The 12,022-nt window shown below is 41.2% G+C and overlaps 1 protein-coding gene across 1 annotated transcript in view; it reads right to left on the bottom strand.

Annotated features, from left to right (window-relative positions):
- Positions 1 to 11,724, bottom strand: part of Lgr5 (leucine rich repeat containing G protein-coupled receptor 5) — a 67,226-nt gene extending 55,502 nt beyond the window's left edge. Inside the window, 1 exon segment of the mRNA XM_032919135.1 lies at positions 11,663 to 11,724. Within this exon segment, the coding sequence (XP_032775026.1) occupies positions 11,663 to 11,724 (62 nt within the window).
- Positions 11,725 to 12,022: the final 298 nt, after the last annotated feature.

Below are 12,022 nucleotides of genomic sequence, written 5' to 3' on the forward strand. Positions count from 1 at the left end.
ATAACCCAGCGACAAACTCTTTGATCAACAACGGTGACCTGTCATCAGGATGTGCTTAGACAACAGTGGCACAAAAGTTATGGGTGTAACCAACCACTCTCTGGTTGTATTTATGTTCTACTCCATGAAACAGAGCTCATGCCTGACACTGTTCAGATGGCCAAGAACCTGATACAAGAAAGCTCATGGACCCAGGAGAAAACTAAATACCACTATTCTGCTAAAGGAACACAACAATAAAATGACCCCTAATGACATTCCGCTATACTCATAGGTCAGTGTCTCACTCAGTCAGCATTAGAGAATCTTCCTCCTGCAGTCAATGGGAACAAATACATAGACTTACAACTGGACCATGTGCCGAGGGTGAGAGACCTGAACCACTTGGTCCTCAATGGGATGGCGGACACCAGGGAAACAAGATGTGCTAAACACAGTCGAGGTGGCCTACAGAAGAACTCACAAGAGACTGAGGCAGCATGCACAGAGCCAGTGCAGGTCTAAGTCAGATGGGGTCCCAGCACTGAGAGGCAAACTGATCCTGAATCCCCATCCCTAACCCAGAAACTGTCTCCAACTGACAAGTTCTTACAAAAAAACATTAATTCTCTCCCATAGAGTATGCAATCCACAATTAAAGGAGTTCTATTCTCAGCTTTAGATGGCTACACAGAATGAACTCAGTGGTATTTTTGGAGATGTTTTGTCTCATAATGTTTTGTTTGGGCACTTAAAAAAATCTTACTTGTTTATTTACTTTCTGTTAGGCTTTCTACTTTTTGTGTTTTATGCTCTTTTTATCTCTCTCTCTCTCTCTCTCTCTCTCTCTCTCTCTCTCTCTCTCTCTTGTGTCCATGTGTATGTTTCTTAGTGCTTTGAATTTTTTTGTCTGTTTCTTTTTGTCTGTTTTTTTTTTTCTGTTTTCTGAAGAGAGGAAGAAGGCATGGAGTTGGATGGGTGGGAGGGCATAGCCCCTCTGGTTCTCACACTCTTTCCACTGCTTCTTCTTCATGATTTCCAGAGCCCTGGGTGGAGAGGTGTGAGATCTGGGAGATGAGGTAGGGGAAAACATGATCAAATTATACTGTAATAAAAAAATTCTTTTTTGGGGGCTGGAGAAATAGATAGCTCAGCGATTAAGAGCACTGACCAGTCTAACAGAGATCCTGAGTTCAATTCCCAGCAACCACATGGTGGCTCACAGCCATCTGCAATGGGATCTGATGCCCTCTTCTGGTGTGTCTGAAGAGAGTGACAGTGTACTCACACACATTAAAAAAATAAATCTTTAAAAACTATTTTTTAAAAAGTTGTATTCTAGTCAGCTTAATTCATTGGGGTGAACATCTTTGGGTTATGTTTCCTGCAACTTACTTCATGTTATTTATTTATTTATTTCTCTCTCTCTTTTTTTTTCTTTTTTTTTTTTTGGAGCTGGAGACTGAACCCAGGGCCTTGCGCTTGCTAGGCAAACACTCTACCACTGAGCTAAATCCCCAACCCCTATTTATTTCTCTTATTCTCTGCATAGAGACTTCAAATGCCTCAGAGTGTGTACGAAGAACTACTCTGTGGGCCACTGACCTGCTATCAGGGAAGTCTGCTCCAAAACAAATGTCACGTTGTGCCATTAGCTGTTCTGTGGCTTGCTCAATGGCAGGTCTGTCCTACTGACAATAACAACTTTTGGAAATAATTCTCTTTTTATTTCTTTATCATGTGGGGGTGACTTAAGTAACTTAAAACTTAAATACCTCTAAACTGCAGGGGAGGGGAACCCTCCTCAGACTTTCAAATGTGTACACAGTATGTAAACAGTAAGAACCACACACAAATCTTTCCTCCCCTTGTGATGATTGGACTAATATTTCAATCTTAGAGACCCGAATGCCATTTGGCTGAAAGCTGTTCTTTAAAACTCTGTTTCTAAAACATCACTATTTTATAAAAACCTCTCTTTCATCATTCCTGTTTCTAAAATAAGGTAGAACTTAAACATTTTCATATCTTTTATTATAATAGAAAAATTATCCCAAATGACACTGCACCGTGTGTGAAATGCGTTATTTCAACAACATTTGCTTTCTTTATTTAAGTTGCACAGAAAGACTAAAAGAACATTAGGTTGCAAGAGACTATTGGTGCACCTCTCCTCCCCCTAACAGAGATGATTTGCTATTGAAATAATAATCTGAAACATCTTTCAGAATGTATAAATATCATTGAGTCTCTAAAGTAAGTTGAAAATTTAAAATAATATGGACCCTTTTGGTGGCGGACGATCTGTGCTTTATTTTATAAAAGGGAAGTCTGATTTTTTTTTCCTGCCCTGTACGTTGCCCTTGAAAGACAAGGAGTGTTCTGAGTATCCCATGGACTGGGCTCTGAGGGTGAACAGGGCATTAGACCGTGAGTGCTCTCTACTTGGGTCTCTTTGGAAATGCCTATGCTGGGAACCCCTGCTAGAGATAGGCTCATAGACCACACTGTGCTTTTAGATCTAAGCAAGGATCATGGCTGGCTGGCTCTTCCACGAACTCCATGGCTTCTAATTTAGTCAGGTTTTTCCCCCTTTCCCCTTTTGGTTGTTTTTCTTCTCATTAACTTGCTGTGAAAACATTTTTCTTTGAAAATCACTTCTCTGCCTTCACTTCCCTAACTAAGGAGCAAAAAAGGAGAAGAAAATGGTATTCTTCCACAAGGGTCTTTTCAAGTAAGGTTCTCTCTCGGTAGGTAGCCCTACTTGGCTTGGAAGTTTTGATGTAGACCTATTATATTCTGGTGTTTTCTGCGGGATATGGAATGTACACCAGCCAGGCCACTCAAGCAATCAGAGCAGAAGGGACCTGACTATGACAAACCTTACAATTCAATAGGAAGACTAAGAAATTTTTGCCAGTCCACAGAAATTAGTTTTCCAAGTTTTAAAAGCCTGTGAGACCTATCGGGCACAGAACCTTACAAATAAATGCTACTTTGCTCTAGAAATTTGAAGAGTGCTGACATCAGGATTAAGTAGTGTTCCCATCCTGAAGATCTGGGTGACATGTAATATCTCCAGTATTATGGTGCCCTTCCTTCTTTCTGATTTCTTTTCTACTGATGGGAAGGGGTTCTTTACTGCTTCTGCTTTTATTTGTCTTCTTCTGGCTATAACTTACCTGAGTAATTACTCTCAATGTATCATTTAAGTGTGAGATTTCTGCAGGTGCTTCTGTGTGCACCTTTGGTCACATTTGCTGTGGGCAACACAGCCATCTTACTTATAAGGATGACAACACCGTGTCAACTGATTTACCACCGGGAAAGAACAGCATGCCTTCCCTAGTATGTCTGAATACCTCACTGTGCTGAAAAGCTGTGACAACCAGTCCATCAGCTCAGTTAGCTAAGGACATTAACTTGGTCAGAACCAGCCAAAAGATTTCCAAAGGGTTCATAGGCTAAGAATTGTTGAAGCCTAAAATCTCTGGACTGGGATCTTTAATGAGCATAAAGACCTCTGTGAAATCTGCCTTAGTGTCCTCAATCCACAGATACATTCCATCCAGTACTGCTCCCAATCCACAGATACATTCCATCCAGTACTGCCCGTGAAGCTTCATTTTCTGCCCTTTGATATGTGGTCTTGATGCTCAAGGTCAAGGAATCATATTGCCTGCACAGAACTGGGAAACTCAAAGATATTTATCATCAGTCAGTCAATCAATCAATCAATCAATCAATCAAGATAATTGATCATGTTTCTAAATATAACTGACTATAGTTACTTCCTTTTTGGCACGATGATTCTGAGATGGTTAGCTATTGTGTAGCCAGAGTAGAAACAATCCAAGAATTTTTCCTTTGTATTACAAACAGGATGGAAATTCAGAAATGTGGAGTCCTTTCAGTAAGCTGTTGTACAATGTGTTGTGGACATATACACAGGAGCTACCTTTCATTTTCTTTTAACTAAGCAATTCATAAATGCTAGGCATTTATGGAGCTAGTTAATTATTGTAATTTTCAGAAGACACCAATTTTCTCCTCTTCCAGGTGGCAAAGTGGGCCTCAGAGACTTAGCTAATGCCATTGCTGGTCAAAAGCAGGCCAGGCAGAAGAAAGGGCTTCCTAGGGATGTGGTTATGGGTTATTCTGGTTCTGAACACACTGAATTTCAGAGTACTGAGAGGACAGTAAGTGGAGGTGGCATTTAAATATGCCCTAGCATAGTGTGACTGAAGCTAAGCAGATTCTTCATCACCTGAGAATCTCCTATACACATGTTCTTGATGTTCTCTTCCTACCCCGACACCCTCTGTCTGTCTGTCTGAAGAACGTCTGTAATGGGACCCAGAAATGTGTGAGGAACTCCAGGGGGTTCTGACATCTCCAGAAACACCGACTGACAGTAATGGGTCTTCGAATGCTATCATTGGCAGAGCACACTACAGGACACTCCCTGAGCTCAGGCTGCAGAGTTTCTGACTACTAGCTGGGGAGGGCACACGACTTTGCATTTCCTGAAGCACAAAAAATAAATTTCGATGGGGAGTAAATAGTGAGATTGTTCAAATGATGCTGTCCGGGGAACCAGTACCCAGAACCTGCCAATCAAAACCAAGCCAACAAAAAAAATCTGTCTAAGAAATTTGAATGTCATCTGTACATGACAAATACTCTTGGATTTTTTACCCACCCTAATTAATGGTTTCCTAATGAGTATTTCGGCTTCCATAATTCTTTAGTCTTTTTTTTTTTTTTTTTTAAGATTTATTTTATGTATCTGAGCACACTGTCACCATCTTCAGACACACCAGAAGAGGGCACCAGATCCTATTACAGATGGTTGTGAGCCACTGTGTGGTTGCTGGGAATTGAACTCAGGACCTCTGGAAGAGCAGTCAGTGCTCTTAAACATCTAGCCATCTCCCCAGCCTTAGTCTGCTTTTTTCAAACAGAAATCAGATGCATCTTTTTCAAAAGTCATATTGATTTACTAGCTGTATGCATGTATCCCTCCAATGGCTTCCCACCCCTCCTACTGAATTCCACCCCCAGCCTGACAGAACCTTCAGGATCCGGCCTTTGCTCCTTCACCCTCACACCTCTCTAATGCTCTCTGTCCCTCTACTTCCACAAACACCTCACACTCTGCAATCTCAGGGCTCTCAGGGTCTCTGCTTTCATTGTTCCTCACTCTGAAATGCTCTATCTTAGCTGTAGGACCAGCTTCTCCCAACTCCCAGTCAGAATTTAGATGTCACCTTTCTCTTTTTAGGTTTATTTATTATTTTTTAAATTAAATTTTAATGGTATTATTTCCCCATTCGCCTTTGTCCTTCCAGTGCCTCTCACAGATCCCCACTTCCCTCTCAAGTTCGTGGCCACTTTTCCTAAGTCGTCATTATCATGTGTATATCCACAGAGATGTATACACCCCTGTTGAGTTCAGTGTTGCTCCTGTGTGTATGATTTCGGGGATGGCCACTTGGTATTGGATGGCAATTAAGGACTCATCCCTGTTGGCGTCTCTCCTGCTTTCAGTATTCTTTAGTTGTCTCTAGTGCTTCTCCTAGAGGTGAGGCTCTATGAGGTTTCTCTCTCCATGTATTTTTATTGTTTTTATGTATGAGTGCTTTCTATGCATGTATCTAAGTGCACCATGTGTACGCAGAGCCCATGCGGGTCAGAAGAAGGTGCTGGAACTGAAGTTAAAGGTGGAAGTCTTTCATGTGGGTGCTGCAACCACACCCAAGTCCTCTCCACATACTGAATGGTAGACGTAAGAAGCACTAAGAAAAAAAATGATAAGATTAAATGGAGAAATTGTGTGGGCATTTATATTTTATAGGAGTTGAGGATAAGGGCCTGTTATAGGGATATAGAAGGAGAGACAGAGGAAAAAACTCCTTTAAGAAAGTGTTCTAATTGGCAACAAGATACACACAGTACATGATACCTAAGGGCATCTATCTAGCTAGGTGGGTTTTTATTCGGAAGAGAACCGAAATCATTGGCATAAAATCATACTGGGAGTTCCGGCTGGTAGAATTTGAAAAGCAATTGTCAGCTCTATGTGAATAAGAGACTAAAGACGTGCTAGGGCCTAAGGGCATGAAGACTGTTCATGGGTCATGGTATTTTCACATGACAAGCAAAATGTATATAGTCTACTAAGGCTCTTCCTTAAAGAAGAATCTTAAAAGACGGGCAGGATGGTTCTCGTCATTTCCAGTCACATGTCGAGGGAGTAAAAATAGCAAGTATGGATTATGCTTTCGTGGTATGTCTTGTTCCAAACTTCATTGGTAATGATAGATATCTCCTATTTATGTAGAAGTTCTTCAAAGCCAACCATAATACGGGCAAACTGTTCCAGGGAACAATGGTAACTTAAAAGCAGACCTCCCTAGAGACTCTCATGTTTCTTTGTGAGTCGACAATTTGATTCCAATAGCACTAAAATCTGGGAAGATTTTTAAGATGCAAGCTGGAAATAAAGACTTGGGAATATTTAAAAGGGAAACAACGGGCCGCTCTAATCAGAATTCCAATCTAAGTTTACTCTAACTTGTAGATGCCAGCAACGGACACCATCTGCCATTAGCTCCTGAACTCTGAGCCACACGGTGAAGGCCAAATGCAGAATCTTTTGTTTGCCCACAAAGGAAGAACATGAAGTCCTTAACAGAGTGAGTGGAGCTGGAAGAAGAAACATTGGTGCCAAATGCAGCGATTGTTCAAGATGTCAAAACTTGGTAAAGAGCTATCTGGCATCCTTCACTTTATCTGTTACAGCAGCGACCAGCTTTTCCTCCACAGAGCCCAGGTTTCTGGTTTTCCTGCAGAATCAGGCTCATGAAACAAGAAAGGAAAAGCTTTAAGGGTGTTTGCGTTTCCTGACAACTCAAAATGTAAGTCGAGGACTGCACAAATCCTTTCAATTCCTGCCATTTGGTTCTCAGACACATCCCGGAGGATAAGTGGGGTGACTTTCACTACTTATGACCCAAGGCCCAGTGAAGTTCAATGCTAGCAACTGGCATAGCCAGGTCAGGGTGCCCTGGGCTTCTGGATGTGGGTGCGGTGCACCTCTCGCAAGGAAATAGACTCTATCTATACATTAAGAAAAAGGCTCTTCCTTTCTTTACCTCCTTTTAGAGTTAGCAGATCACCCTGAGCAGAATGGTTGGCCTGTGCATACCTGGTCACTAGAATAAATCAACAACAAAGGAATGAATGCACCAAAGCTCAGAACAGCCTCGCTATCCCTGGATGTCAAGAACAAGAGACTAAGATCATTTCCCATGATAGTATTGTCGCAGAGGGACATGTTACCTAGAGACACACTTAGAAAAATCAACTCCTTGAATAGCCTTACAATTGTGTCCTTACTATGTTTTCAACTACGGTACCTTTGTTAAGCTTCAGTGATGGGTGAACTAAGTACACTAGGGAAATGATGTAATGATGTATTAGGTAGTTAGAGCAAAGATGGTGACTTGGGTTTATTAAGAGTGATTTTTAAAGACTGTTGTGATGGGATTTTATTGTCGATACTATATACAGCAGTCTATTTGGTTATAAGGAGACAGCGTTCGGCTGGGTAAGCTGAGTAGAAGGCTACCACCTTGTCTACAGCTCCTTCAGTGTCACACTGTCACACACGTACAGATTTCTAAAGACCCAGCCAGCATAGATGGCAATCTGCCTGCTCAGGGAAAATACTTCATAAACCACGGTGTTAAGTGTCTATTTTTTATACATAATAGTACTAACAAATGTTTTGGGTCTGCTGAACATTGTCAGACTTCACATTTCCAGATCGTGATGATTCTTCTCAGGGGCAAGGCCATGGGATTAACATCTGAGTATATGCTCCCTCCCCTGGATCAGAGCCCTAGCCTCCCAGCTCAGTCTATTTCCTTTCCCCCAGACAGATGCAGGCAAGGGTACGCAGAAGCTCCCTTGTTTCCTTAATCGAGTCACAGGTGTTTGACTGGGAAGCGTCCTGTAACTGGTACTTACAGTTAGTATGAGGAAGCACAGGAGAGCCCTTCTTATCCCTCTCTTATCCTCTCTCTCCCTTTCAAGCACAGCTCTGAAAGTCACTTCGAAGTGACCCCAGCCAAGCTCTTAGCTCTGACACCAACCAACTTTGTTACCTTGAGTCTCTCTTTTTCTCTCTCAGCCTCAGTCTTCCTGTCTGCTAACCAGGATTGATTCTTCTTTCTCTATGAGTTAGGGTGATGGAGTAGCATAATTTATAACAAGCACATTGACTAGTGGAAAGTAAGCTACTATTTTTGCTTTAAGATTATTATTTTAAAATTTTAACTTAATTTATTGTTTTATTTTCATGTGGGCACATACTGTATGTTGAGCATATATGTGACCCCTTCCACTCTCTCTCTTTTCTTATCCCTTTTATTCCTGTTTGTCCCCTTTCTTCCTGTGGACAATTTCACTTCTGTTGTTGTTTTATATAAACATAACATATATATATATAATATAAAATATACATACACACAGGTACAGACACACACACACACACACACACACACAGACACACACACACACATACACGGTTTTATGTAACTATATAAAATCAAGGACTACAAAATGAAAGAATATATTTGTCTCTCTGCGACTGGCTTAATTGACTTGATATGATTATCTCCAGTTGTTTCTGTTTTCTTGTGAATGACATAACTTTGTTTCTCTTGGTGGCTGAAAAACATTCCATTGTTTCTACTTGCCATGTTTTCCTTGTCCAGCTCTGTCAGTTGTGGCGATTGTGAACAATGCTGCAAACCCCACTGATGTGCAGCTCTGTGTTATGTTGACTCAGAGTCTATGGTAAATACCCTGGAGTGGTAGAGTTGGGTCATACAGCAAATCATCTCCGCATTGATTTTCACAGAGCCTGGAGCAGTTTACCTTCTCATCAGCAGTGTATAAGGATTTCCTTCTGTATCCATCCGGAACAGCATTTGTTGTTAAGTTCTTTCCTTTTTATTATAAAAACATTTCATTTTATTTCAATTGTGTGTCTGTGTGGAGGTGTATGCACATGACTGAAGGCGACTGTGAAGACCAGAGGAGGGTAATGGGTCTCCTGGAGCTGGAGTTACAGATGGATACTGATGTGGGTCCTGGGAGTCAAACTTGGGTCCTCTGCAACAGCGAAATAAATACTTAAGCCCTTGGCTCTCTCTGTCTGGCCTTTGTTGCTTCTTTTGTTTTATTTTTAGTTTAAAATTTTTAATAAAATTTGTTTCATTATATATACTGATCATGTTTTACCCTCCCCCAACTCCTCCCACATCTTTCCAACCTACCCACCCATCTATGTAAACTTTACCCTATGTGTGCATGTGTATGTGTGTACAAGTATGTGTCTGTGTGTGTGTATGTGCATGTGTGTGTGAATGTGTGTATGTTTGTGTGTGCTCACATGTTTGTATGGAGCAGTCAGAGGAAAGTTTGGGGGTGTTGTTTCTCTCCTTCCACCATTTGGGGTCTGGTGATTGGATTGGTGTCAAATGCCTTTCTCTCCTGAGCCATCTCATGGGTCTCAGTCTTAGCCTTAAATTCAGCAATGCAGTCAGCTCAGCAGATCGAATTCCAGAGCAGACAAAGAGGATGGGATAGTTTTTAAAGAGTGACCTTTAATTCTGGAACTCTCTGGTTCTATGACCAAGGTATTTGATGGGGCTTCCAGAGAGATAAGTATGATATTATTCATTAAAGCCCCGTTTTAGAATGGTGATCTCCCTCCCTCTCTCCTTAGTCCGCTTCCCCCTCTCAACTATCTCTTGACAAATTGCCCTTGAGACAGAATTAACATTTACCTCAAGAAGAAAGAGGAGCTATTTTGAATGGACTAAGTCACTAGAGGAGGGGCGGGGCTCTATTAAAAGTCCTTGGAGGAAGTGAGTTATTTATTGATTCAGTTTGTGGTGTGAAGTTGAAGTATGTGTTGGGGGAGAAAGGAAGCATTGTGCCCTTGTGATATTTAAGAGAAAAGAGGAAAGGGTACTTAATTTTTATCTTAGAAATATAATGGCACGGGGAGTTAAATTTTGTATCTTCATTGGGCAAGGCAAGGAGAACAAGAGAGCTGTAGTTAAGCCAACAGTCCTGATGTTTGAAATTTACTTAGAGCAACCACTACATACATGTACACACACACACACACACACACACACACACACAGTGTGTGAAGCTCCTCTTAAGTGTTTCATTTGTTACTTTTCAGAACTTTATTATTTATTATGTACAGACCATGACTAAGAAAGATATACTCCTAGCTTTTTTCTTTGAAGGCTAAGTTGCAGCTGTGGAAGTAAACGTGACAGAGTGTAGAGAGGAAGAGAGAGAAGTCTAGACATAGACTGAATATATTCTCTAAATTATAAAAAAACCTTGCTATATGAATCACTATTCTGATTGCCCACCACACTACATGATAATCAATTGGTTATATTCTTCCTAGGAATAAGAACAAGAGCAGTGACAATAACGCTCTGGAAGCAATGACACCATTAAAATGAAAAAGATAAAGCCCCAGCGTGGAGAATTTGAGAATATTATCCTCTTGAAGAAATGATCAGCTGGGGATTTAGCTCAGCGGTAGAGCGCTTACCTAGGGAAGCGCAAGGCCCTGGGTTCGGTCCCCAGCTCCGAAAAAAAAAAGACAAAAAAAAAAAAAAAAAAAAAAAAAAAAAAAAATGATCACTGTTGTGCAATTTGGTTAGGATGCAACATTCCACCTCCCATGGTGAATCATGTGGTGCTCACCAAAGATTTAAATTACTCCTCAAATTGGACCCTGACTTCGGGGTTTAAAAGGGACGCATTTTCAAAAGAGGTCATTGCCGACACAATCCCTTTAATCAACCATCAGAGGATTTACCCAACCGATGGTGCCAAGCATCCCTCACAGGGACCATGATGGTGCAGAGCCTCGATCACTCAGCAGGGTATGAGGATCAAATGAATTTGCAAATGCAGATTTTGGGTTTGTACAGTTCTTTTTCATCTTCTGGAAAGTGATCACTAGACTTAATCAGGGTTCCTCTGCACATTGTTAACTAATTTTATCTTTCTCCTTTAAAAAATTTTAATAGTGAGTTTAGAAGAACCCATTCTTAAGTCCTCTGGATTTCATGTTTTCTTTGTTGAAGCCTTGAGGGAAGCTAAATTTAAAAGTAGGGAAAGAGTAATTAAAAGTGATTAGGACAAGAAGTTTTGGTGATACACAATGTGGGCTCGATTCTCCCAGTCGCAAGCTGAACCAAGAGGCAGTTCTTGGTTTTCATTATGGCTTTACTTGCTATTTTAATAAACATGAACCAGTATTCAAACTTTTAATACCCTGCTGTTTAACTGTTTCCAGAGAGCCGTCCAGCTCTTTTAAACAGCCTTTGCTTTAAAATTTTAATTTGTTTGGCTCAGTCTCACCTTAGAAAGTTGTAGCCTCATGGTAAACTCTTTTATAAGTTGATTTCCAGAATCATAAGCTAGCCACCCCCCCCCCCTTAAGTGTTTCCTCATGTGCCAGAGTTGTTGGTGCGGACAGCTTCCCTGATTTGTTTTTATCTGATTCCCACAGCAAGTATGGGAGGCAAATGCAGGAATTGACTGGAAACATCCAGACAGCAGCAATACTTACAACTCTTCTAGGAAGCGGAGGCGATGCAGGAGACTGGCGGGTAGCTGACTGATGTTGTTCATGCTGAGGTCCCTGGAGGGGAAGACAGACAGCATGTGAGGAGCAGGAAATCCAGCTGTTCCCTTCACAGGTTTCCAAGCAAGACAGTAGAATGAACTCATTCCCCTGCTTGACAAATGAATGGTGATTTTTCCATCGCAGATATATAACCTGCCAAGGTCAGGGGCTCTTTCTCAGATTAAATGCTCTACGAGGAACTTGTATGGAATTCTAGATGGTTTAGACCGTTCATGGGCATGGTTGTAATTCTTCATGTTAAAAATGATGCCGGGTAAGACAGAAAAGGAAGCAGACGAAACT

Source organism: Rattus rattus, chromosome 1, assembly GCF_011064425.1.
Source record: "Rattus rattus isolate New Zealand chromosome 1, Rrattus_CSIRO_v1, whole genome shotgun sequence".
Taxonomy (NCBI): domain Eukaryota; kingdom Metazoa; phylum Chordata; class Mammalia; order Rodentia; family Muridae; genus Rattus; species Rattus rattus.